The 22,262-nt window shown below is 37.4% G+C and overlaps 1 protein-coding gene across 2 annotated transcripts in view; it reads left to right on the forward strand.

The window, feature by feature from the left end:
- Positions 1-21,649, forward strand: part of FHIP2A (FHF complex subunit HOOK interacting protein 2A) — a 46,407-nt gene extending 24,758 nt beyond the window's left edge. For both annotated transcript variants that reach the window (XM_039465352.2, XM_074382943.1), the window contains exons 7-17: positions 712-908; positions 2,310-2,424; positions 3,250-3,326; positions 3,412-3,604; positions 3,798-3,967; positions 4,340-4,483; positions 6,076-6,166; positions 12,809-12,952; positions 17,721-17,861; positions 18,202-18,305; positions 18,402-21,649. In XM_039465352.2, the coding sequence (XP_039321286.1) occupies positions 712-908; positions 2,310-2,424; positions 3,250-3,326; positions 3,412-3,604; positions 3,798-3,967; positions 4,340-4,483; positions 6,076-6,166; positions 12,809-12,952; positions 17,721-17,861; positions 18,202-18,305; positions 18,402-18,507 (1,482 nt within the window). In that variant the 3' untranslated portion in view covers positions 18,508-21,649. The remainder of the gene's footprint in view (positions 1-711; positions 909-2,309; positions 2,425-3,249; positions 3,327-3,411; positions 3,605-3,797; positions 3,968-4,339; positions 4,484-6,075; positions 6,167-12,808; positions 12,953-17,720; positions 17,862-18,201; positions 18,306-18,401) is intronic.
- The last annotated feature ends 613 nt before the right edge of the window (positions 21,650-22,262 follow it).

A 22,262-nucleotide genomic window follows, 5' to 3' on the forward strand; every position in this document is an offset into this window, starting at 1 on the left:
GAGTACAGTTGTGTGATCTCAGCTCACTGCAACCTCCGTCTCCTGGGTTCAAAGCAATTCTCCTGTCTCAGCTTCCCCAATAGCTGGAATTACAGGTGTGCACCACCACACCTGGCTAATTTTTATATTTTTAGTAGAGATGGGTTTCACCATGTTGGCCAGGCTGGTCTCAAACTTCTGACCTCAGGTGATCCATGCGCCCTGGCCTCCCAGAGTGCTGGGATTACAGGCTTGAAGCACCACACCCAGCCAATAATATGCATTTAAAATAGACCAAGCCTGGGTGTGGTGGCTTACACCTGTAATCCTAGCACTTTGGGAGGCCGAGGCTGGTGGATCATGAGGTCAGGTGTTCGAGACCAGCCTGACCAACATGGTGAAACCCCATCTCTACTAAAAAAAATACAAAAATCAGCTGGGCGTGGTGACACACACCTGTAATCCCAGCTACTCAGGAGGCTGAGGCAGGAGAATTGCCTGAACCTGGGAGGTGGAGGTTGCAGTGAGCCACTACGCTCCAGCCTGGGTGACAGAGTAAGACTTCATCTCAAAATAAATAAATAAATAAAATTAAATTAAATTAAATAGACCAAAAAAAAATCATTTTTCTTTTAGTATAAAACACTAAATCCTTTTATGCTGATTTTTTTTCAAACAACCTGATGTATATACAATTCAAGAATTGAAGGGGAATTTTTTTTTTCCCTTTAGGATGGCCGAATAGCTGTGAAGGCATGCGAAGGTTTGATGCTGTTAGTAAGTTTGCCAGAGCCTGCAGCTGCAAAGTGCCTTACACAGAGCACTTGCTTGTGTGAACTACTGACAGACAGACTTGCCTCCCTGTACAAGGCCCTACCTCAGTCAGTGGATCCGTTAGATATTGAAACCGTGGAAGCAATTAACTGGGGGTAAGCACCGTTATGTGTATTTTCCCATAAAGGCAACTTCTAACACCTACATTTCAAAACCCATTTCTATTTTGCAATGATAGAAATCTTTGAAAAATGTAACACTACTAGTGATCATTAATTGGGAATATTTTCTTGATGCTTATATTAAGTTATCAGTGTTAATGAATTGGTGTGGGAACAATCCAGCTGTTATATAGTTAAGATATTTTTATTTTGTCCATTAAACTGATCAGTTTTTAAGGGCTTACATTAAAACTAGTAATTTTTACCTGATTATTAAAAACAAAAAACCCTAAAAGAAGGAATCTCCTTTTAAAATAATTTCCATAGCCTCTAGAGCAGTCTCATCTGTCTCCTGGCCAGCTTGGATAGAACCTCTTCTTCTACCTCATTCTTTCACCTCTTCTTTCCAACCTATTAGACCCCCCAACTTGATTCTCACAGGGAATATATGATTCTTGCAGAATATTCATAAGTTATTAAAAAGTATAAAGCAGCATAAACAAGTTGCCCATAATCCGACCACTGATACGCAGTATAATATTTTGACATAATCACCTTTTATTGTATTTCTCTGCATTGTTAACATTTCTTTGTTTTTTCCACTCTTATTTTCTGTCAACATCTATAGGGCAGACCCACTTGTTAACATTATGACTGTATTGCATTTTAGGGCAGGAAGAGGGCACTCACTATTTCTGTTTGTAGATCTTCCTTTACCATCCTTTTCCATCCCAGCAGCTGAGAACCTCTACCTTTTCATTGATGTTACTTGGTGCCGCTTAGGGCAGGAGTATGCGGAGCTATCCCACTGTTTTTTCTCCTGCAGCTCCATTTTTTTTTTTCTTTTTGAGACACAGTCTTGCTCTGTCGCCCAGGCTGGAGTGCAGTGAAGTGATCTCAGCTTACTGCAACCTCTACCTCCCAGGTTTAAGCTCCCAGGTTCTCATGCCTGAGGCTCCCAAGTAGCTGGGATTACAGGCATGATCCACCATGCTGACGAATTTGTGTGTGTGTGTATTTTTAGTAGAGACAGAGTTTCATCATATTGGCCAGACTGGTGTTGGACTCCTGACCTCAAGTGATCCACCCACGTCAGCCTCCCAAAGTGCTTGGAGTAAAGGCATGAGCCACCATGCCTGGCCTCCGGCAGCTGCATTCTGCTTTAATATCTCTTCTGCTACTTAATAAGTGAAAATTATTTACAGCTCTTATTTAAAAGATTTTCTCTTATCTTTGGTTTCTTTTATGGAACCCTCTTCTGACAGTCCTCCAGCATTGCCTGTGTGAATGTACCATACTGAGTGTGTTTCACATGCCTTCATTTTTTCATACATAGTGAATAGGGTCCATGCTTTTGAATGACTCTGGACTCAGCAATTCTTCCTTGTCTTACAGCTTGGATTCATATAGTCATAAAGAGGATGCTTCAGCATTTCCAGGAAAACGAGCCTTAATTTCATTTCTTTCCTGGTTTGATTATTGTGATCAGCTCATTAAGGAAGCCCAAAAGGTTTGAAAATTTTCTGGTTTTTTTTGATCATTTTAAGATGTAAATATTTACTAAGTGAAATTAGAATCGCTAATTTATATCTCCAAATATATTTGAATTGTCTTAGAATACCATGGTTAGTAAATAAGTAAACAAAAAAAGTGTATATGTGTTTGTATGTATATATTACAGTTCTAGAATAAATCAAAGTTCAAGTTCTTCCCTTTTATATTTCCTTAAATATTATAGTACAGTGCTTTATAAAGTAATACTGACCTACCTTCAGTCCTGCTCTTTGGGGAAATGTTAATACTATACGGACATCATAATAATTTTTTGTCCTATTCCTCTTATTCTTGGATATTTAGAAAAAATGAGGGTAGGCCCAGTGGCTCACACCTGTAATCCCAGCACTTTGGGAGGCTGAGGCAGGCAGATCACAAGGTCAAGAGATTTGAGACCGTCCTGGCCAACATGGTGAAACCCCGTCTCTGCTAAAAATACAAAAATTAGCTGGGCGTGGTGGCAGGAGCCTGTAGTCCCAGCTACTCAGAAGGCTGAGGCAGGAGAATCACTTGAACCCCGGAAGCGGAGGTTGCAGTGAGCCGAGATTGCACCACTGCATTCCAGCCTGGCAACAGAATGAGACTCCTTCTCAAAGAAAAAAAAAATATAAGTGACCCAGTAGCCAACATCTAATTTAGATTTATATGCCACCAATAAGAGGGTCATTAAGCAAGTTTTGTCTTTCCACATTAATTCAGTTGGGGAATGCAAACTGATTTATTGATGTTACAAATTGTTCTTTCTTTTATATTGAAAAATGATGTTTCTACTATATTCTAGACTGCTGCTGTTGCTCTTGCCAAAGCTGTTCATGAAAGATTTTTCATTGGTGTTATGGAACCTCAATTAATGCAAACGTGAGTAGCCTGTTTTCTTTTGGAAAAAAAAGCATCACTGTGTCATATCGTTTTTGCCCACTAATTACCTGTTCGTTGTGCCCAGTTCTGAGATGGGCATTCTCACATCCACTGCTCTGCTTCATCGCATCGTTCGGCAAGTGACCTCTGACGTTTTGCTTCAAGAAATGGTGTTTTTTATCCTTGGAGAACAGAGGGAACCAGAAACTCTGGCAGAAATCAGCAGACATCCTTTAAGGCATAGGTTAATTGAGCATTGTGATCACATATCTGATGAGGTAAGCTATGTAGTGATTTAGTATTGGACTTAGATTCTTTGGAATACTGGTTTTAATGTATTACACTTGAGATGTTTTCAATACAACCTCTTTTTATTGGCTTTAGAAATTGAAAACATGACTCACAAGATGGCAAGAAGAATAACTTATCTAAAGATATTTTTCAGTTGGCTTTTATCAATTTTGGTTTCAGATAAGCATAATGACATTACGAATGTTTGAACATCTTTTACAAAAACCCAATGAGCACATTCTTTACAACTTGGTCTTGAGAAATCTTGAAGAAAGAAATTATACAGAATATAAACCTTTGTGCGCAGAAGATAAAGATGTGGTAGAAAATGGATTGATAGCAGGAGCAGTGTAAGTTTCCATCCAACTCCATGAGTTCAGCATTTCATGTAGAGATAGAACTTTCTCTCTCCCTTATCTATCTCCTTTATCCTCAAAAGCAATACTTCCTACAGTTTAAAAGTTCTTAAAAGTAAAATTAGATGCACTGATCCTTTTATATGACAAATAATATTGTGTATTCACTAGACCTAATAATAAAATAGTATAAAATGTTAATTTGTCTAGAAAATATACATTATTCTTTAATCCTTTATATTAGCAAAATGTTCTAATGTAAGAAGAAATGTAACATTAGAAAATGTAGTAGTAGTAGAGAATCTTTTGGTTTAGAAAAATGTCATCATAAAATATTGTTTTTATATGTCATTAAATTTAACTTAGAGATCTGGAAGAAGATCCATTATTTACTGACATTTCACCAGAAAACACTTTGTCAAACCAGGAGTGGCTTAGTTCTTCACCTCCTGCTACTCCAGACCACCCCAAAAATGATGGAAAAACTGAAGTTCATAAAATTGTAAATAGGTGAGTTGCTATATAAAATTTGACTTCCATCTCTTTTTTTAATTTTTAAATTTTTGTATATTTGTTATTATTATTACTTTTGAGACGGAGTCTCACTCTGTTGCCTATGCTGGAGTATAGTGGCACAATCTCTGATCACTGCGACTTCTGCCTCCTGGGTTTAAGCGATTCTCCTGTCTTAGCCTCCTGAATAGCTAGGGATTACAGGCTTCCAACACATCATTTAGCTAAGTTTTATATTTTTAGTAGAGACGGGGTTCATCCTGTTGGCCAGGCGGGTCTCAAACTCCTGATCTTAAGTGATTCCACTCTCCCAGCCTCCCAAAGTGCTGGGATTAGAGGTGAACTACCAGGCCTGGCCTCTCTTTTACTTGTTTTTATAACGTAAAAGAGCTCTGCTCTTAGATGGTTACAGAAATCTCATATGAACTTGATCTTCTTTAAAGATTTTGTCAATTTTGTCTTGCTTATGTAACAAGTGCCAGCCTGGGGGCAACACCTGATACTAAGAGAAAAGCTCTGCTTAACATTAACAGTGGTTAAACAAACCCTCAAAGTGACCTCGACCCCACCTTTTTTTGAGACAGAGTCTCGCGGTGTCGCCCAGGCTGGAGTGCAGTGGCACAATCTTGGCCCACTGTACCTGGGCTCACTGCAACCTCTGCCTCCCAGGTTCAAGTGATTCTCCTGCCTCAGGCTCCTGAGTAGCTGGGATTACAGGCATGCGCCACCACACCTGGCTAATTTTTGTATTTTTTGGAGAGACAGGGTTTCACCATGTTGGCCAGGCTGGTCTCCAACTCCTGACCTCAAGTGATATACCTGCTTTGACCTCCCAAAGTGCTGGGATTACAGGTGTGAGCCACTGTGCTGGGCCATCCCTTTTTTTTTTCTTTTTTTAAATATAAATGATTTAATTTTAAGTAATTCCCTATTGTAACAGCATTGAGAATTGCTGGTTTGATAAAATTTATAAAACATATGTGCTAAGTGTTGTTGGGCTGTTCCTTTTTGTTAGTTCAAGGTTTTATGTTTTTTTGAAAGTACCCTTTTCTGTGGCAACCTTTTTCTCTCTTTTGCTTTCCTTGCAATATTGTCACTAATAGGCCTGGTTCTGACAGGTGATTTTAGAGAAAAATTGCATGTGGCTCAAGATGCAAAATTACGGTACATAAAAATCTCAAGTTCAATTACCTAAAACCAGTTTCCTAAGATTAACAAACACCATGGCAATCTGTCATTATACAGCAATCTGAAGAGAAAAAAAAGAAGTCTTTCTTAGGCTCACTGCTATTTTAAGTGGAATCGGTAATTTTTAAATAAAACCTTTAAAATAATGAGAATATTTAATCAGTGAGTTGTAAAAACTCATTCAACATAAGGAATTAACAACATACGATTTCACTTTTTAGGTTTCCATTTGTGTTAATACTTAGCTAAACTTACAATATCACTAGATACTTTAATACTTATAAAGTTATTATTGAATTGTGAGAGTATTGTTGATTATGACCTTTTTCACTTTTCCTTTTTGTTTTTCTTTTTTTCATGAAAATGGACATCTTGCATAATTGTGGCCTTTTTCATTTAAGTTTTCTCTGTCTGGTACCGGATGAAGCAAAATCCTCCTACCATGTCGAGGGCACTGGATATGACACCTACCTCCGAGATGCTCATAGGCAGGTAGGTGAAGTCACTAAACTTTGGAAATGAAACCTAAGAATACACACACACGCACGCGCGCGCACACACACACACACACACCCCTACCTTGTCACTCTGCCTACCACCACTGTTCCAAGGAAATTAGTTCATTCTTATTAAAAATGAAACATGGGCCAGGCGCGGTGGCTCCCGCCTGTAATCCCAGCACTTTGGGAGGCCAAGGCAGATGGATCACTTGAGGTCAGGAGTTTGAGACCAGCCTGGCCAACATAGTGAAACTCTGTCTCTACTAAAATACAAAAATTAGCTGGGGGTGGTGGCCTGTAGTCCCAGCTACTCAGGAGGCTGAGGTAGGAGAATCACTTGAACCCAGGAGGTGGAGGTTGCAGTCAGCCGAGATCGCGTCATTGCACTCCAGTCCGGGCAATAGAGTGAGACTGTTGTCTCAAACGCAAAAGAAAAATAAGGTCTGGTCTCTGCTCTCACTACTTTTGCTTTGTATAAGTAACCTCAGTTTGCACGTCACCAATTGTGTCTCTGTCAAGATTTCTTTATGCTCTTTTAATTTTTTCCCACTTTAAATTATGTCTCACCTGGATCCATTTCTCCTACTGATCCAAAACATGATATCTGAACAATTCTACCCACCATGCACACTTGATTCGCATCCGCAGGCCATTTTTCTTTTCTTCTTTATTCTGATGCAGGCAGTGATATACAAGTATATAGTCCCTGCTGCCCAGTGCTTGCTCCTTCAGCCCCTGCACTCTACCTTTCTACCTCACTCAGATGGCTTGCTCGAAGGGTTGCTCTCAGTTATTAAATTAAGGAGGCTTTCTCATTCTTCCTTCCTCTTTATAGCATTTTACATTGTAAGATTTTTAAAATTGTATTAAAAAACTTCCTCCTACAAAGAAAACTTGTCCTGAGATAAAATTCAACATTTTAACTATTTTAAAGTGTACAATTTAATGTTTTTTTAGTATATTCACAATGTTATGCAGCCATCATTACTAATGCCGGAAGATTTTTATCACCCCAGAAAGAAACCCTGTGCAAATCAAGCAGTTACTTCTTATTGACTCCTCCTCCCTGCCAACCCCCAGCCCCTGGCAACTACGCATCTACTTTTCATCTCTATGGCTTTGCCTATTCTGGACATTTCACAAAAATGGAATCATACTATATATGGCTCTTTGTGTTGGGCATTTTTACTCAGCATGATGTAATGTTTTCAAGATTCATTCAAGTTGAAGCATGCATCAGTACTTCCTTTCGTTTTATGGCTGAATATTTTATTGTACAAGTATTTTAATTATTTGTCAGTTAATGGACATTTAAGTTGTTTCTATTTTTTTGTTATTATGAATATTTCTGCTGTGAATACAGGTTTTCCATTTTCTTAGGTATATGCTTAGTAGTAAAATTGATGGGTCACAGAGTAATTCTATATTTCACTTTTTTGAGGAACTGCCCCCACTGTTTTCCACAGTGGTGGCACCATTTGACATCACACCAGCAGTGTATGGGGTTCCAATTCCACCATTTCCTTGCCAATACTTACCATTATTTTAAAATTATAGCTACCCCAGTAGGTGTGAAGTGATGTCTTCTTGTGGCTTTGATTTACATTTCCTTATGACTAATAATGTTGAGTACCTTTTCATGTGCTTAGCAGACACTTGTACTCTTCTTTGAAGAATACATCCTGGCCAAGTGTGGTGACTCATACCTGTAATCCCAGCACTTTGGGAGCCCAAGGCAGAAGGATCACTTGATGCCAGAAATTTGAGACTGGCCTGGACAATCCCCTTTTTACAAAAAAATATTTTAAAAAATTATCCACGTGTGGTGGCATCCATCTGTAGTCCCAGCTACTTTGGAAGCTGAGGCAGGAGGACTTTTGAGCCCCAGAGTTTGAGGCTACAGTGACCTATGCTGGTGCCACTGCACTCCAGGCCCTGGGCAACAGAGCAAGACCCTGTCCCCCCAAAATAAAAAAATAAATCCTCTGCCTGTATTTTAATTGGGCTACTTGTCTTTTTATTGAGTTGTAAGGATCCCTTATATATTCTGCATAGCAGATCCTTATCAGATAAATAATTTACAAATATTTTCTCCCATCTGGGAGTTGCCTTTTCACTTTCTTGATAGTGTCCTTCTACACACAGAAGTTTTTACTTTTGTTACTTTTGGTTTTTTTGTTTGTTTTCTGTTATTGTTATTTTGAGACAGTCTAGCTCTGTTGCCCAGGCAAGAATGTATTGGCGCGATCTTGGCTCACTGCAACCTCTGTCTCCTGGGTTCAATCAGTTCTCGTGCCTCAGCCTCCCAAGTAGTTGGGATTGCAGGTGCACCACCACACCCAGCTAATTTGTGTATTTTTAGTAGAGATGGAGTTTCACCATGTTGTCTAGGGTGGTCTCGAACTTCTGGCCTCAAGTGATTTCTGCCCCCATTGGCCTTTCAAAGTGCTGGGATTACAGGTGTGAGCCACTGCACCTGGCCAAAAGTTTTTAATTTTGATGAAGTACAACTTAACTATTTTTTCTTTAATTTTGATGAAGTGCAACTTAACTACTTTTTCTTTGTGCTTTTTCTGACCTAAGAAATCATTGCCTAACCAAGATTACATAGATTTTCACGTAAGTCTCTAAGAATTTCACAGTTTTAGTTTATCCATTTAGATCTTTAATCTATTTTGAGTTAATTATTGTACATAGTGTTTTACATGTAAACATCCAGTTGTCTCTGCAGCAGTTAGTGAAAAGGCTATTTTCCATTTATGGGCTCTAAGTGTAAAGTTTATTTGAGGACTCTCAATTCTATTCCACTGACCTATGTATCTGTTCATATCCCAGCACAACCCTGTCTTGATTACTTCAGCTTTGTAGTAAGTTTTGAAATTGAGAAGTATGAATTGTTCAACTTGATTCTTTCTCAAAATCGTTTTGGCTATTTGGAGTCCCTTATAATGCCATATGAATTTTAGGATTACTTTGTCCATTTCTACAAAACAACAACAATAACAAAAAAAAGGTAGTTGAAATTTTTGTAAGGCTTACATTGAATCTGTAGATCGCTTGGAGGAGTGCAGGCATCTTAACAATATTAAGGTTTCCAGTTCACAGACACCAAATATTTTTCCATTTACTCAGGTTCTCTTTAATATTATTCAACAGAATTTCATAGTTTTTAGTGTACAAGTCTTGCACTTTCTTCTTTAAATCTATTCCTAAGCATTTTATTCTTTATTGTAAGTGAAATTATTCTGTGAACCTCATTTCTGATTGTTCTTTCCTAATGTATAAGTACCGCTGGTTTTTGTATATTGAGCTTCTGTCCTGTAACTTCGCTGAGCTTGTTTAAACCACTCCCCAACCCCCAACCCCAACCCCAGCCCCAGCCCCTGCCATTTAAAACTTTATCTTTTTTAAGGCTTCTGCAACATCATTCTTTGCTCCTGCAGCTTTTAGGTCTCAGGTGTCATTTTTATTCTGTCTGCCATATTAATGATGTGGCCAAAAAAAAAAAAAAAAAATCTATCATTGGCCCTCTTTTCTGTCTTCATTCCTTTGATATTCTTTTGGTTTAGCATCATCTCTATCATGAATTCCATATCTGAAGTATCCCCAAAGCTCTAGCCTCAGCCACTTAGATGTTCTTCTGAGACCTCAGACTTTATCTTTCCAAAGTAAAACTTATCATTGATTCCTCTAAAACTGCATCTGCTTCTTTGTTTCCTGCTGTGGTCAGTGGCACATCCATCCTTCTGGTCATCCAAGGTTTGTGTTTCAGAGTTGTCTGGGATTCATTCATCTTCTACTCTCCTTAGCCTCTAGTCTACTGCCAAGTTGTATCAGTATTTCCTGTGCTGTATTTCTGCTGTCTGCCTCCTTCTCGATTTTTGCTTTTGGAATCCTAGTTTGCATTTTATTACCTCTGCCAGGATTATAGTAGCCTCATAACTTATTTCCTCAGCTTGTTCCTTCTACTTAGAAGCCATTAACAGATTAATTTCATTCAAGTGTGGATCTGAGAACCCCTTACACTTTATTAACTCATAAAGCAGGCGTCCCCAAACTACGGCCTGTGGGCCGCATGCGGCCCCCTGAGGCCATTTATCCGGCCCCCTGCCGCACTTCAGGAAGGGGCACCTCTTTCACTGGTGGTCAGTGAGAGGAGCACAGTATGTGGCGGCCCTCCAGCAGTCTGAGGGACAGTGAACTGGCCCCCTGTGTAAAAAGTTTGGGGACGCCTGTCATAAAGTGTAAATACTTAGACATCAAATCTTAGAAGTCAGGATCTTTTTGGATGAATTTTCCAGCTTTTTTATCTTTATTTCTTGCTATGACTTTCGCTCACTATTCAAATATAACATTTGCATGCGTTTATTGATGCTATTCTGTTTGCCTACAAGTTTTCCTCTTATTTCTCACCCACAATGTGATATCTATATTCCTACACTGTCTTCAGCATCCAGATTAAATGCCACCGCATGATTTATTCTTTTTACCCTCTTCCTCCTCTCCCTCCCCAGCAGTAAAGGTAACTACTTGTCTTTATGCTCATGGCATTATCTCTGATCTTTTGTGGTCCTTTGTGTTTTCTTTCTCATATTGGAGTTATAAGGTAATCAGTCTCTTGAGGGTAGGATTCATGCTTGACCCACCGTTGAATCCCACAAATATAGTGTAGAGCCTTATACATTTTAAAATACCAGTAACTATTTAGTATTTGTTGAATAAATAACCAGAATAAAATATTTCACATTTTGAAAGTGAATTTTAAAATGTAAATCGTCTAAATTTTGAAATTTCTCAAATCTAAAAAATGTACATTAAATTTTTATTTAAATTATTTGGATTGAAGTATGCTATAATGTATAACTAATCTGCATATGCACGTAGTTAATTCATAATACTTTAACTTAAGTCTGCATTAATACATGAGTTCATCTGCATTAATACGTAAATAAATTAATAGAGTAGCAAGTAACATTCAAATAACAAGTAAACACAATAAAAGTAAAACATATCTTTCAGCAGTACCAATTGGGTTTTTAAACTGTTTTTATTCTTTCTGTAAAGTTTCTCTCATTTCCATTTTGTGATAACAAATTCAGTTATTATGATTGTTTCAGAAATATTATAAAAACAAGAAGGATAAAAGAAATTAAAATATTATTTTCCAAGTCAGAATATAAGAGGTATTAATACAAAAATGATTTATTAAAAATTGAGATTTGGCTTTATATAGAAAATAGTCTGTTGAAAGCCAAAGAGTTTAAAACTTGTGATATATTGAAGAAACAGGCTTTTTAATTGTTCTAAATTTTAAAAGTTGAATTTAGTGTTTCATGGTAATAATATGTTCCATTTTAATTTCAGGTAATTTATAAGCTAGAGAGGTCAAAGTAATTTTGCTTTATTAAATCAGGAGAATCTGAAGAGGGAATGAATATGGGAGAAAACAGTGCTTTAAATTTCTTTTGATTAAATTTATTTGGGGGAGACGTTTAAAATTCATTTTTATTATATGAAACATTCTTGTGCTTATGCATATTCACACTGTTTGTTCCAGTGATAACTATCTGTAGTGAAAGACCAGGTTTTTTTAAAAATTATTTCCAGTTTGTCACAGACCAACACTTTTGTAAAATGCAATAAAAATGAATTCCTGGCCTGGTGTGGTGGCTCACATCTATAATCTCAGCACTTTGGGAGGCCATGGTGGGTGGATCACCTGAGGTCCAGAGTTCTAGACCAGTCTGACTAACATGGAGAAACCCCATCTCTACTAAAAATACGAAATTAGCCAGACATGGTGGCTCATGCCTATAATCCCAGCTACTTGAGAGGCTGAAGCAGGAGAATTGCTTGAACCCGGGAGGTGGAGGTTGTGGTGAGCCAAGATCATACCATTGCACTCCAGCCTGGGCAACAAAAGCGAAAGTCCGTCTCAAAAGAAAAAAAAGAAGAATTCCTACTATACAAAATGTAAAGAAAAGAAAGACAATACAAACCCTGATTATTTTATAGTTAGATTCAACAGACATAAAACTCTTTGTAGTCAAATTGTTAGAAACGTTTTTAAGTGCTTGCTCTTGCTTTTTGTGCTCATCTCATTGTGGATGGCAGTGAACGCTTTGAGAACCAGCACTGGTGCATGGACCACCTTTGAGTAGCACTGTTTGATCCTATCATAACATTATGCCTAGTGCACATCCATTCTAGGAACGGCAGGCTTGTCTTCTCAGATAACATGCATCAGTTCATCTGTTGTATAAACCATTTTAGAATAAATTTGAAAACTTGGCTAGGTCTGACTTTGCTTTTTAAATGTCCTCTAAATCTGTGATGAAAATAACTAAAGAGTTAAATTCCTTTAAAGGAAAGAGATGTTAGGGGTATTTTAGTAAAGTTAAAATATGTCTTTTTTTAATCAACTCATATTGGTACCAGCAGTTAATATCTTACCTGTGCCCCTAGTCACAGAAAGATCTGAATCATCTCTTCCCCTTCTCCCTTGGCACCTCAAGCATAGCAGACATTCTGCATTCAAATGGTTTTTTATATGCCTATTTGTGGAATCATTTCTATTTCATCTCAATTTGTTTTTGTTAGTACTTTAATGATTCACATGCTTTTTTCCCCCTAGTTCCGGGATTACTGTGCTATCTGCTTAAGATGGGAGTGGCCTGGGTCTCCAAAAGCATTGGAAAAGTGCAATTTAGAAGCAGCTTTCTTTGAAGGTCATTTTTTGAAAGTGCTCTTTGACAGAATGGGAAGAATTCTTGATCAGGTAATATATTTTAAAATACTAATTTGTATGTTATTTTGTTGCCATTCACCATGGAATCACCTTAAGTCTTAGCAGATCTTCAATAAAGTACTTTTATTGGTTTCTTACTTTTTCCACTGGATGACTTTTTCTTGAAGCTTGAATGCCAACAACTGGCAGATTTCTGATGCATTCTGTATGTTAAAAACATTTATTTGGCCTGACAGCTGCTACAGCATTGTTTATTTTACTTCTCATGGTAGGCCATTGCCTTAATATCCTTAACACATTTTGGAAATGATTAGAAGTGCTTTCCTTTTATGGCTCGCTTAGCCTTTTAGTTAGTATATTTAGTACAAATACAGATGCTCAATTTACAAGACCCTAAATGTCATTTTGGATTGAATCTTGAACACCCTGGTCTCCATAAAATTACAGAATAGTGTTAGATGCACCTGCCTCTTTAGACAAAGGTTGTGAATGATACTCATTTTCATAAGGGAGAGGTGAAATAAAAAGGTTATCCTCTAAAGGTGGATAAAAATCGCCATCAGCTGACAGGTTGCTATGTACATCTCATCCGACAGTCAGGATAAATGAATTTGGGATTATGGAATCCCTCATTCCATCTCTCATTGGCTCGTAAGCATGGTGATGAGAGAGCTTTGAAATGCCTGACCCATATAAACCTGAAATAACTAGCATAGTACTTTCCTCAGTATAGAAACTGAGTTGACCAATTTGGAATTAATTTTCAGTTGTAAATTAAAGTACTTGTTCTTTTTCTTTTCTTTTTATTTATTTATTTTTGCTTGGTTCTGGGAACAAAGTACTTGTTCTTTTTCAGCATCATTTTAGTTAAATATTTATGTGAGCATAGGGAGTTATAAAAGAAATTTACTAAGTAGGCTGTCTTCAATAACCAGAAAGTCAAATGAAGAAATTATAATAAAAAAAGTATTTCACTGTGTTAGAGTTTAGTCAGCATTGTTTCTGACAATAATCTATATGAGAGACCAGGTCTTTTTTTTTTTTTTAAACCTCTTAATAACGTGCTGTATTTCTAGTGTTGCTCGGTTGGTTGTTTTAAACCTGAAAACCAAAGTATACAAATCTGGCAATAGATATTATGGCCTACATATCATGGCTGTGCAAACCTCCTGGGTAGCCAGGATTCATCAGGGTGTGTGTGTGTGCGCTTGAGCCAGTTTGCTAGGCGTAGTTTAAATTTGATTAAGCTAACAAGCAAGAGGTAATAACAATGAGTATCAAGACAGTAATATTTTTAAATTTTGACCAAAAGTACTAAAAATAATCTAAATTTTAAAAAGTAGTTTCCGAATTGAAAGCTCTACTCTGAATCTTCATACTTGAGCATTTTTTCTGTAGTTTGTAGAGTGCTGACACAAAATAATACATTGAAAACAGAATATCTGAAATGCTTAAAATACTTTTCAATTTCACCAGATAGCACTTCATAGCACAGAGCTGATTCATACACTGTCTCAATCATTCTTCCTGTAACCCTGTATACTAGACAAGGCAGATTTCTGGTATTGTTTTACAAATGAGGAATCCTTGGTCTCAGTTATGTGACTTCCAGCTAGTAAGCTATGGAGCCCAGCCTAAAACCTTTTGTCTTTGAAACTCTTGAGCCAGGTACTGAGGGGCATACCTGTCATCCCAGCTACTCAGGAGCCTGAGGTAGGAGGCTTGCCTGAGCCCAGGAGGTGAAGGCTGTGGGACTGAACTAAGGATACTGTGCCTAAGGATAGCCACTGCATGCTAACCTAGGCAACGCAGTTGAGACCCTGTCTCTAAAACAAAATAAAAAACAAACAAACCCTTGATTTTCCAAGCCTTTTTAGTAAGAACATGGTATAGTCTGATCTCAAAGATAAAACACAAGTCCTGGGAAGCTAAGAATTTTTGGTCTAGGTTTATTTATTTTCTTTCTTTCCTAAACATTTTTGCTAAGGGTGATACTTGCTTGTATTTTATTTCTCTCTCTGTGTCTTCTTCTTTTTTTTTTTTTTAGACGGAGTCTCACTCTGTTGCCCAGCCTAGAGTGTAACAGCATAATCTCAGCTCACTGTGACACCCCCACCTCCCACCCAAGCAGTTCTCTTGTCTCGTCCTCCCGGCCTCCCACGTAACTGGGATTACAGGCACCTGCCACCACACCTGGTCAATTTTTGTATTTTTAGTAGAGACAGAGTTTCACCATATTGGTCAGGCTGGTCTTGAACTCCTAACCTCAGGTGATCCACTTGCCTCAGCCTCCCAAAGTCCTGGGATTACAGGCGTGAACCACCACACCCAGCCTTCTTTCTTCTTTTTTCTTTTTCTTTTTTTTTTTTTTTCTCTTTGGCAGGGCATTTTCTTAGTAATATGTTGCTAATGGGGTCTAGATAACTTGGCTGAGATTAAAATTTAGTATGAATAGTTTGGAAATTGGCTAATGTTTTCATGCATAATTGAGAAGTTATGGTATCAAGTATTTATAACACTATTGTGTTATTACAATGTTAATTTTAAAAAGTATAATACAGGCCGGGCGCGGTGGCTCAAGCCTGTAATCCCAGCACTTTGGGAGGCCGAGGCGGGTGGATCACGAGGTCAAGAGATCGAGACCATCCTGGTCAACATGGTGAAACCCCGTCTCTACTAAAAATAAAACAATTAGCTGGGCATGGTTGCGCGTGGCTGTAATCCCAGCTACTCAGGAGGCTGAGGCAGGAGAATTGCCTGAACCCAGAAGGCAGAGGTTGCAGTGAGCCGAGTCCGCGCCATTGCACTCCAGCCTGGGTAACAAGAGCGAAACTCCGTCTCAAAAAAAAAAAAAAAAAAAAGAAATGTATCAAAATATCACATGAACCCCCAAAATAGGTACAATTATAGTATATTAATAAAAAAAAATACCAAAAAGCTCCCAAGTATTACCAAGTAGGAGAATATGCACTTAAACTATTCTTTATTGGAAATACGTATTTCCTTTCAATTTCCTTGCTTACAGCTAGGTTTTAGGGGGAAAAAATTACTCAGGGGCAGTTTTTATTCTTTAAAAAAAATCTATGTTCATGAATCTAGTAGTAAGTTAGAAAGACTAAAATTAGCCTGGCAGCGTTAAGACTTGAGAGTTTTTGTTTATGTAACAAAACATGTTTGTAGCTGAGGTGATTTTAAAAAGATAGTAAAATGCAGAAGTCTGTAGCAGAACTGGCACATACATGAGCATACTCCGCTAAATGCCAGGGATTCACTTCGTCATTGCTATTTGCTGTGATCAAGGGTTTGCAGGTGGTTCAGTGGCTGAGAGTAAATCATTCCAGTGTGGTGACTGATATGGCACTTGGTCCTGACTCCGTCTTCCCTCCTCTGCTGCACGTCTGTGTCTCATTCTTGCCACTCGGATTCTCTGCAGCCTCCTCCCTGTAGTTAGTTTTGTTCCAACCAATCCATTCCCTTTGGTTGCTTAGAAGAAGCAAACTGAAACGGGTGAGAAGTTTCCGTTGAAAGTTCTGAGCAAGTACTAGCAACTCTTTGTGTAGTCTGCCTTTTGCTTTGATATTGACATACTCTGTAAAGCTCCTTTCTGTGAAGAATAAACAAACAACTAGAATTTAAGTAAAACAAGTGTGAGGAACTATACCCAGATGTATAGCTGTTTTGGGGAAAGTTAACAGTCATGCAAGAAATGAGATGATCCCTCTCTGTAATCACCGTTTTGAACCTTCTCCTTCACTTTGAGGCACACGGTCATCATCAGTTCTATCCCCCAGTACTTTCATTCTGTTGACAAGGTTCTGTGATTTGACTTTATTATGCTGTATTTGTATTTTTAGGAATTGGCAGTAGTTGAATAATCTGAGGTGAGGAATAGCATTTCTAAAATTCTATTACTATATTTAAAAAGATGTAATATCTTCCCTTCTGTTCTTTGGTCTTCTGCTCAACAGGTCCTCTGTAATTAATATTATATATGACACATCAGTGCTTTTTTATGACCTCTGGAACAATTTCCTTAATTGAATCAACCTGCATTAGATAAACATTCTGACTATGTCACGATATTTGTCCTTATGTGTTTATAAGCTTGCTTTTTAAATCTTTTTTTTTTTTTTTTTTAAGTGTTAGGACCGTGATGTATGTAATTTGACTGAGATGATGAGAGCTAGTTTAGTTGTAGATATTTTCCTTGCAGAAGAGCATGTGAAGGCGGGGGAAGATGGTGGATTTACCTTTCTTTTTTTCTTTTTCTCCCTTTTTTTTTTGAGATGGAGTTTCGATCTTGTTGCCCAGGCTGGAGCACAATGGCATGATCTCAGCTCACCACAACCTCCGCCTCCCAGATTCAAGCGATTCTCCTGCCTCAGCCTCCCAAGTAGCTGGGATTATAGGCATGTGCCACCACACCCAGCTAATTTTGTATTTTTAGTAGAGATGGGGTTTTTCCTTGTTGGTCAGGCTGGTCTTGAACTCGGGACCTCATGTGATCTACCCACCTTAGCTTCCCAAAGTGCTGGGATTACAGGTGTGAGCCGCCACACCTGGCCAGATTCTCCTTTCTTAAAAAGATAAATTGAACAGGAGGCTGAGGCAGGAGAATTGCCTGAACCCCGGAGGCGGAGGTTGCAGTGAGCCGAGATCGCGCCATTGCACTCCAGCCTGGGTAACAAGAGCGAAACTCCGTCTCAAAAAAAAAAAAAAAAGATAAATTGAAGTAGTAAATTCAGTGCACAGGTATACATTATGATTAAATGTCTTTCTGTTTTTTACCTCTCCATAGCCATATGATGTAAACTTACAAGTAACCTCGGTGTTATCTAGACTTTCTCTCTTCCCTCATCCGCACATCCATGAGTACCTTTTGGATCCTTACGTGAACCTCGCCTCTGGCTGTAGATCTCTCTTCTCTGTAATTGTCAGGGTGAGTTACTAGTTCTGTTATATTCCCTAGTATTGATAAATCTGTTCAATTAATGTTTATATCCTTGTATGCAGTTAGTGTCACATAATGAAAAATATATCTACTGCTTAAAAGCAATTATTATACATTCTGAACTTTCATTTTAAAAGTTATTTAAAATCATATGTATAACTTTTAAAGAATTAGATATGAGTCCTTGGTTAAAGATGATTATATGAGTAGTGAAAGTTTACCTTCTTTATTAAATAGTAGGGAATGAAGCTTTTTTTTTTTTTTTAAATCCTGAGATTGTCTATGTAGTTTATTTCAGGAACTGAAATGACTTTCCTCTGTGATACAGGTTGTTGGAGACCTTATGCTTCGAATCCAGCGTATTCAAGACTTTACTCCCAAGCTTCTGTTAGTCAGAAAGCGATTACTTGGTTTAGAACCTGAGGGTCCTATGTAAGTTAGTGTTTTACATTTTTTTAATCCAAAAATTTCAGTGAACTTAATGATCTGCTGATATCTTGAACTTATTCATTGTTTTTCCCTTACCAGTATTGACCACATCACACTGCTGGAGGGTGTGATCGTGTTAGAAGAGTTCTGTAAGGAGCTGGCGGCAATTGCATTTGTGAAATACCATGCTTCCTCCACACCATAAATAACATCTTTCAAGTAACTAGGGGAACAGAACTACTGTACATGTCATCAAAAAAGACTCAGTTCCACCCAGCCACAAGAGGATAACAAGCCTTTTTAAAAAAAGTATTGCTGTAAACTGGACAGAACCATTAAAAACCTATTGAGTGGACATTCTAGGTAAAATGTTGCATAATGTTGTTTTCATTGGCTTTATCGTAATGGTTCTATATATAAAATTGCACATTGCTGAATCCAGGATACAATCAAAGGAACTTCAGGAAATAAGCGTTTCTAATGACTGTGTGAAAAGCTGCAATATTTCTGATGTCATGACTTTGATGATATTTCTGTTATTTTAATATCCTTTTAGGTAGCAAGGCATTTTGACATTCTCTGGGACTCAATTGCTTATATTCTTTTGGATTACTAAGTAGCAAAAAAAAATCACTAATTTTATAACTTTTTAAGGTCAGAATTCTTATCAAACAAAATATGAAAAAAACTGTAAATGATAAAATACAATTCAGAAACCATTAAATGAATTAATTATAGGATATAAAAATGTGTAGAGCACCATAAACTTTCTTCAGCTTTTTTAAGAATAACAATTTAATATGATAAAGAAATTCTTGATTAATATAATATATATATATTTTTAAAGAAATGTTCTTTTACTCTTGTGCACATAGCCATGTTAGTGATTGATTTTCTTCATGTATGGGTCCCAGTTTATTTCAACTGTGTCATTTTCACAACAATGTTGAATTTATGTTTATCATTGGTGGTGTTGGCTAAAATTGTATTTTTTTAAGCTAAGTAACATGTACTGGGTCTCGAACCTTCCCCTCCTCAGAAAATTGCTTTATAAAATTGCTTTATAATTTGATTTTCTTACTGAAGCGCATGGTGGTATCTAGGTGGGGAGCTGACTGATAACTTGTAGGTAGGTAGCAATCAAAATGCCATTGGCTCCTTGATGTTTACATTTTTTGTTCAGTCTTTTGTTTTAAGTGATTCTAAAGAGATTAAAGAAAACAGACTTTTAAATGTCCTGTTTACATGTTAAAGGATTTGGGGAAATTGGGCATGTATGTGAATGAGTATACATGTAGGAACCTGCAGTTCAGCAAAGCTGCGCTGGGCACAGCACGCCTATACTTGATTGACAAAATTGTGTTTGCTAGTCCACTTTCTACTTTTCCTTTAAGTGATGCTGATCACTCAAATACTGCTTTTAAGCTATTGTTTGTTTTTATTTGAAATGTTAAGCAGCAGCACTTTTCTTTATCTTTCCATTAACTGATATTGGGGGGAACAGGCTATCAAAGGTTCCAGCTTGCAGGGAACTGTCACTGCCCCCTTTAGGAAGTGATTTTTTGTAGCACGTTTGCATATATACACTGTGTGTCATGTGCATAAAGGCGTGTTTTACACCTATCTGCTCATTTTGTTGTATTAGCTTTTCTGGTTTATTTTATAGTTTTTGCTATTTATTAAGAACAGAATATCAAAAGATTATGAATCGCTTCAGCTCTAGAATACTTGCCACTATTAAAACAGCAAAAAATATTGAACTTCTAATTTCATGCAAATCTTGTTAGCTTATTCTAAGATATTTGTTAAGCAAAACAAAGAAAAAACAAAAATGGGAGATAGTTATTTTGTACATGGTTTTCTTTAAATCATTTTGAATGCTGTGAAGGCATTATTCAGTTTGCTGTATTTTTTAAATCACTTTATACAAGGAACACTTCGACATTTCCATTTCTAGATGTAGTAACAGTCTACTTTGATGTACACGTATTTAAACTAAGGCATTAAGAGGTATTAGGATTTCTTAATGTTTTACTAGTGCTGAATAGGTGTAGTAGCAATGATATTACCTCTGAAACCAAATACTCTTTTATCCTTGATTTCACTATGGGACCTTATAACTAATCCATGAAACCAAGCTCAGAAAAGCTTTAACTCGTATATTTGTGTATGTGTATGCTGCTTCTGAAAATATAATTTTCCTAAGTTATTGTAATGACTTTAATTTGTAATCAGCTAAGGCTTAAGATTTCATTTGTTTCTCTTTTTCTTTTCTTCTTTTTTCTTTTATGTTTAGTTCAGACCTAGAGCCAGTACAAGCTCTCACAGTGAGTTCATTTGTTAGTGAAACATTGTACTGCATCACTAGTCATTCTTACTGTCTGCTGACAGCTGACTATTTCTGTTACTCAGTACTTGCAAAAACAGTGATGAAGATGCCCTGTGTTGAGTGGAAAGCACCACCATTAACAATTGATTGCCATAGCAAGTTCCAAAGCGAGTTTCAGCCTTGCTTCACGTTGGTATCAATATGCACATTTTTTAAAACTTTGTCACAATATAGTCTTTGGGTCTGTTTTTAGTTATGAGCCACATTCTTTACTGGATTGAACTCAGATTTGTCTTAGCCTTTTGTCCTATAATACTCACCTTCTTACTGTGTAACATTCTCATAATGTATCTGTCTGTGCAATATGGAAGCTGTGAGTGGATTCATAGCTTTTTGGTTTAATTGTACATTATTGGGTATGTACATATGTATATATGTATATATATGGACCAAAATTCTTAGCTCGCTTACACTGTTGCTAGTGTAAAGATTGTTACACTTAATTTTACAGGGCACAAATTATGGAATTACTTCATAAATTCATGGTAATGTTAACATAAATTATTGCATTAGTGTACAATTACCATTTAATTATGAAGTCCATCTGTATTGACAGAAGAAGTTACAGTGAAGTGCTAAAACCACAAATTATATTTTGGGTTGTATAGTAAATCCAATGTGCATGTCATAGTGACACTTGATGTGTTAAAACATGGTAGATAATCACATTTCTGGGCCCTGTAAAATAGTGTTACTGTAATACTCTGTTTTGCCTCCTGCCTTGTTTACATTAAACAGGATATTTGGTAAATTTTTTGTATTGAGCATTGTGTAGGTTACTGACAGTGTTACCAACGTCTGAAATTCTTGGTCCATCGTGGAGAAACTCTTCACATGGTCATTGTGTACCTACTCTCTCTTCAAAGGAAGTTGTGATCAAGTTCAACTTTTTGTGCTAACAATGCATGCAGGACTAAGAGGGATGATCTAAAAAATAAATAATGTAATTTAAACAAAACGTCTTATGTTTTTATAAAATTCTCAGTGGGAACATTTTATCCAATGAAAAATCTCAAACAACAACTCTTAAGTTTTTGCATCCCCAACACACAAAGGGATATGGCATACTACATACAATCGGTGTGGGTCACTCTAGTATGCTAGGGAAAGAACGAAAAGCAATATATCTATTTGTGGAGGAGAGATGTGTAGCTTGAAAAATTCCCCCAGGTAAACCTCACATGTATTCTCCACTTTCCTTCTTAATTATCATTGCCCAAAAGGAAGGAATGTTTATGCATGTCTCAGAAAAACAATTTATTCTAAGCATTATTTCTTTTTTTCTTTTCTTTTCTTTCTTTTTTTTTTTTTGAGACAGAGCCTTGCTCTGTCACCAGGCGCCAGACTGGAGTGCAATGGTGTGATCTCGGCCCACTGCAACCTCTGCCTCCCGGGTTCAAGCAATTCTCCTGCCTCAGCCGCCCAGGTAGCTGGGACTACAGGCTCACGCCACCACGCCCAAGCTAATTTTTTTGTATTTTTCGTAGAGACGGGGTTTCACCACATTGGCCAGGATGGTCTCGATCTCTTGACCTCATGGTCCACCCGCCTCGGCCTCCCTAAGTGCTGGG

Source organism: Saimiri boliviensis, chromosome 12, assembly GCF_048565385.1.
Source record: "Saimiri boliviensis isolate mSaiBol1 chromosome 12, mSaiBol1.pri, whole genome shotgun sequence".
Classification (NCBI taxonomy): Eukaryota; Metazoa; Chordata; class Mammalia; order Primates; family Cebidae; genus Saimiri; species Saimiri boliviensis.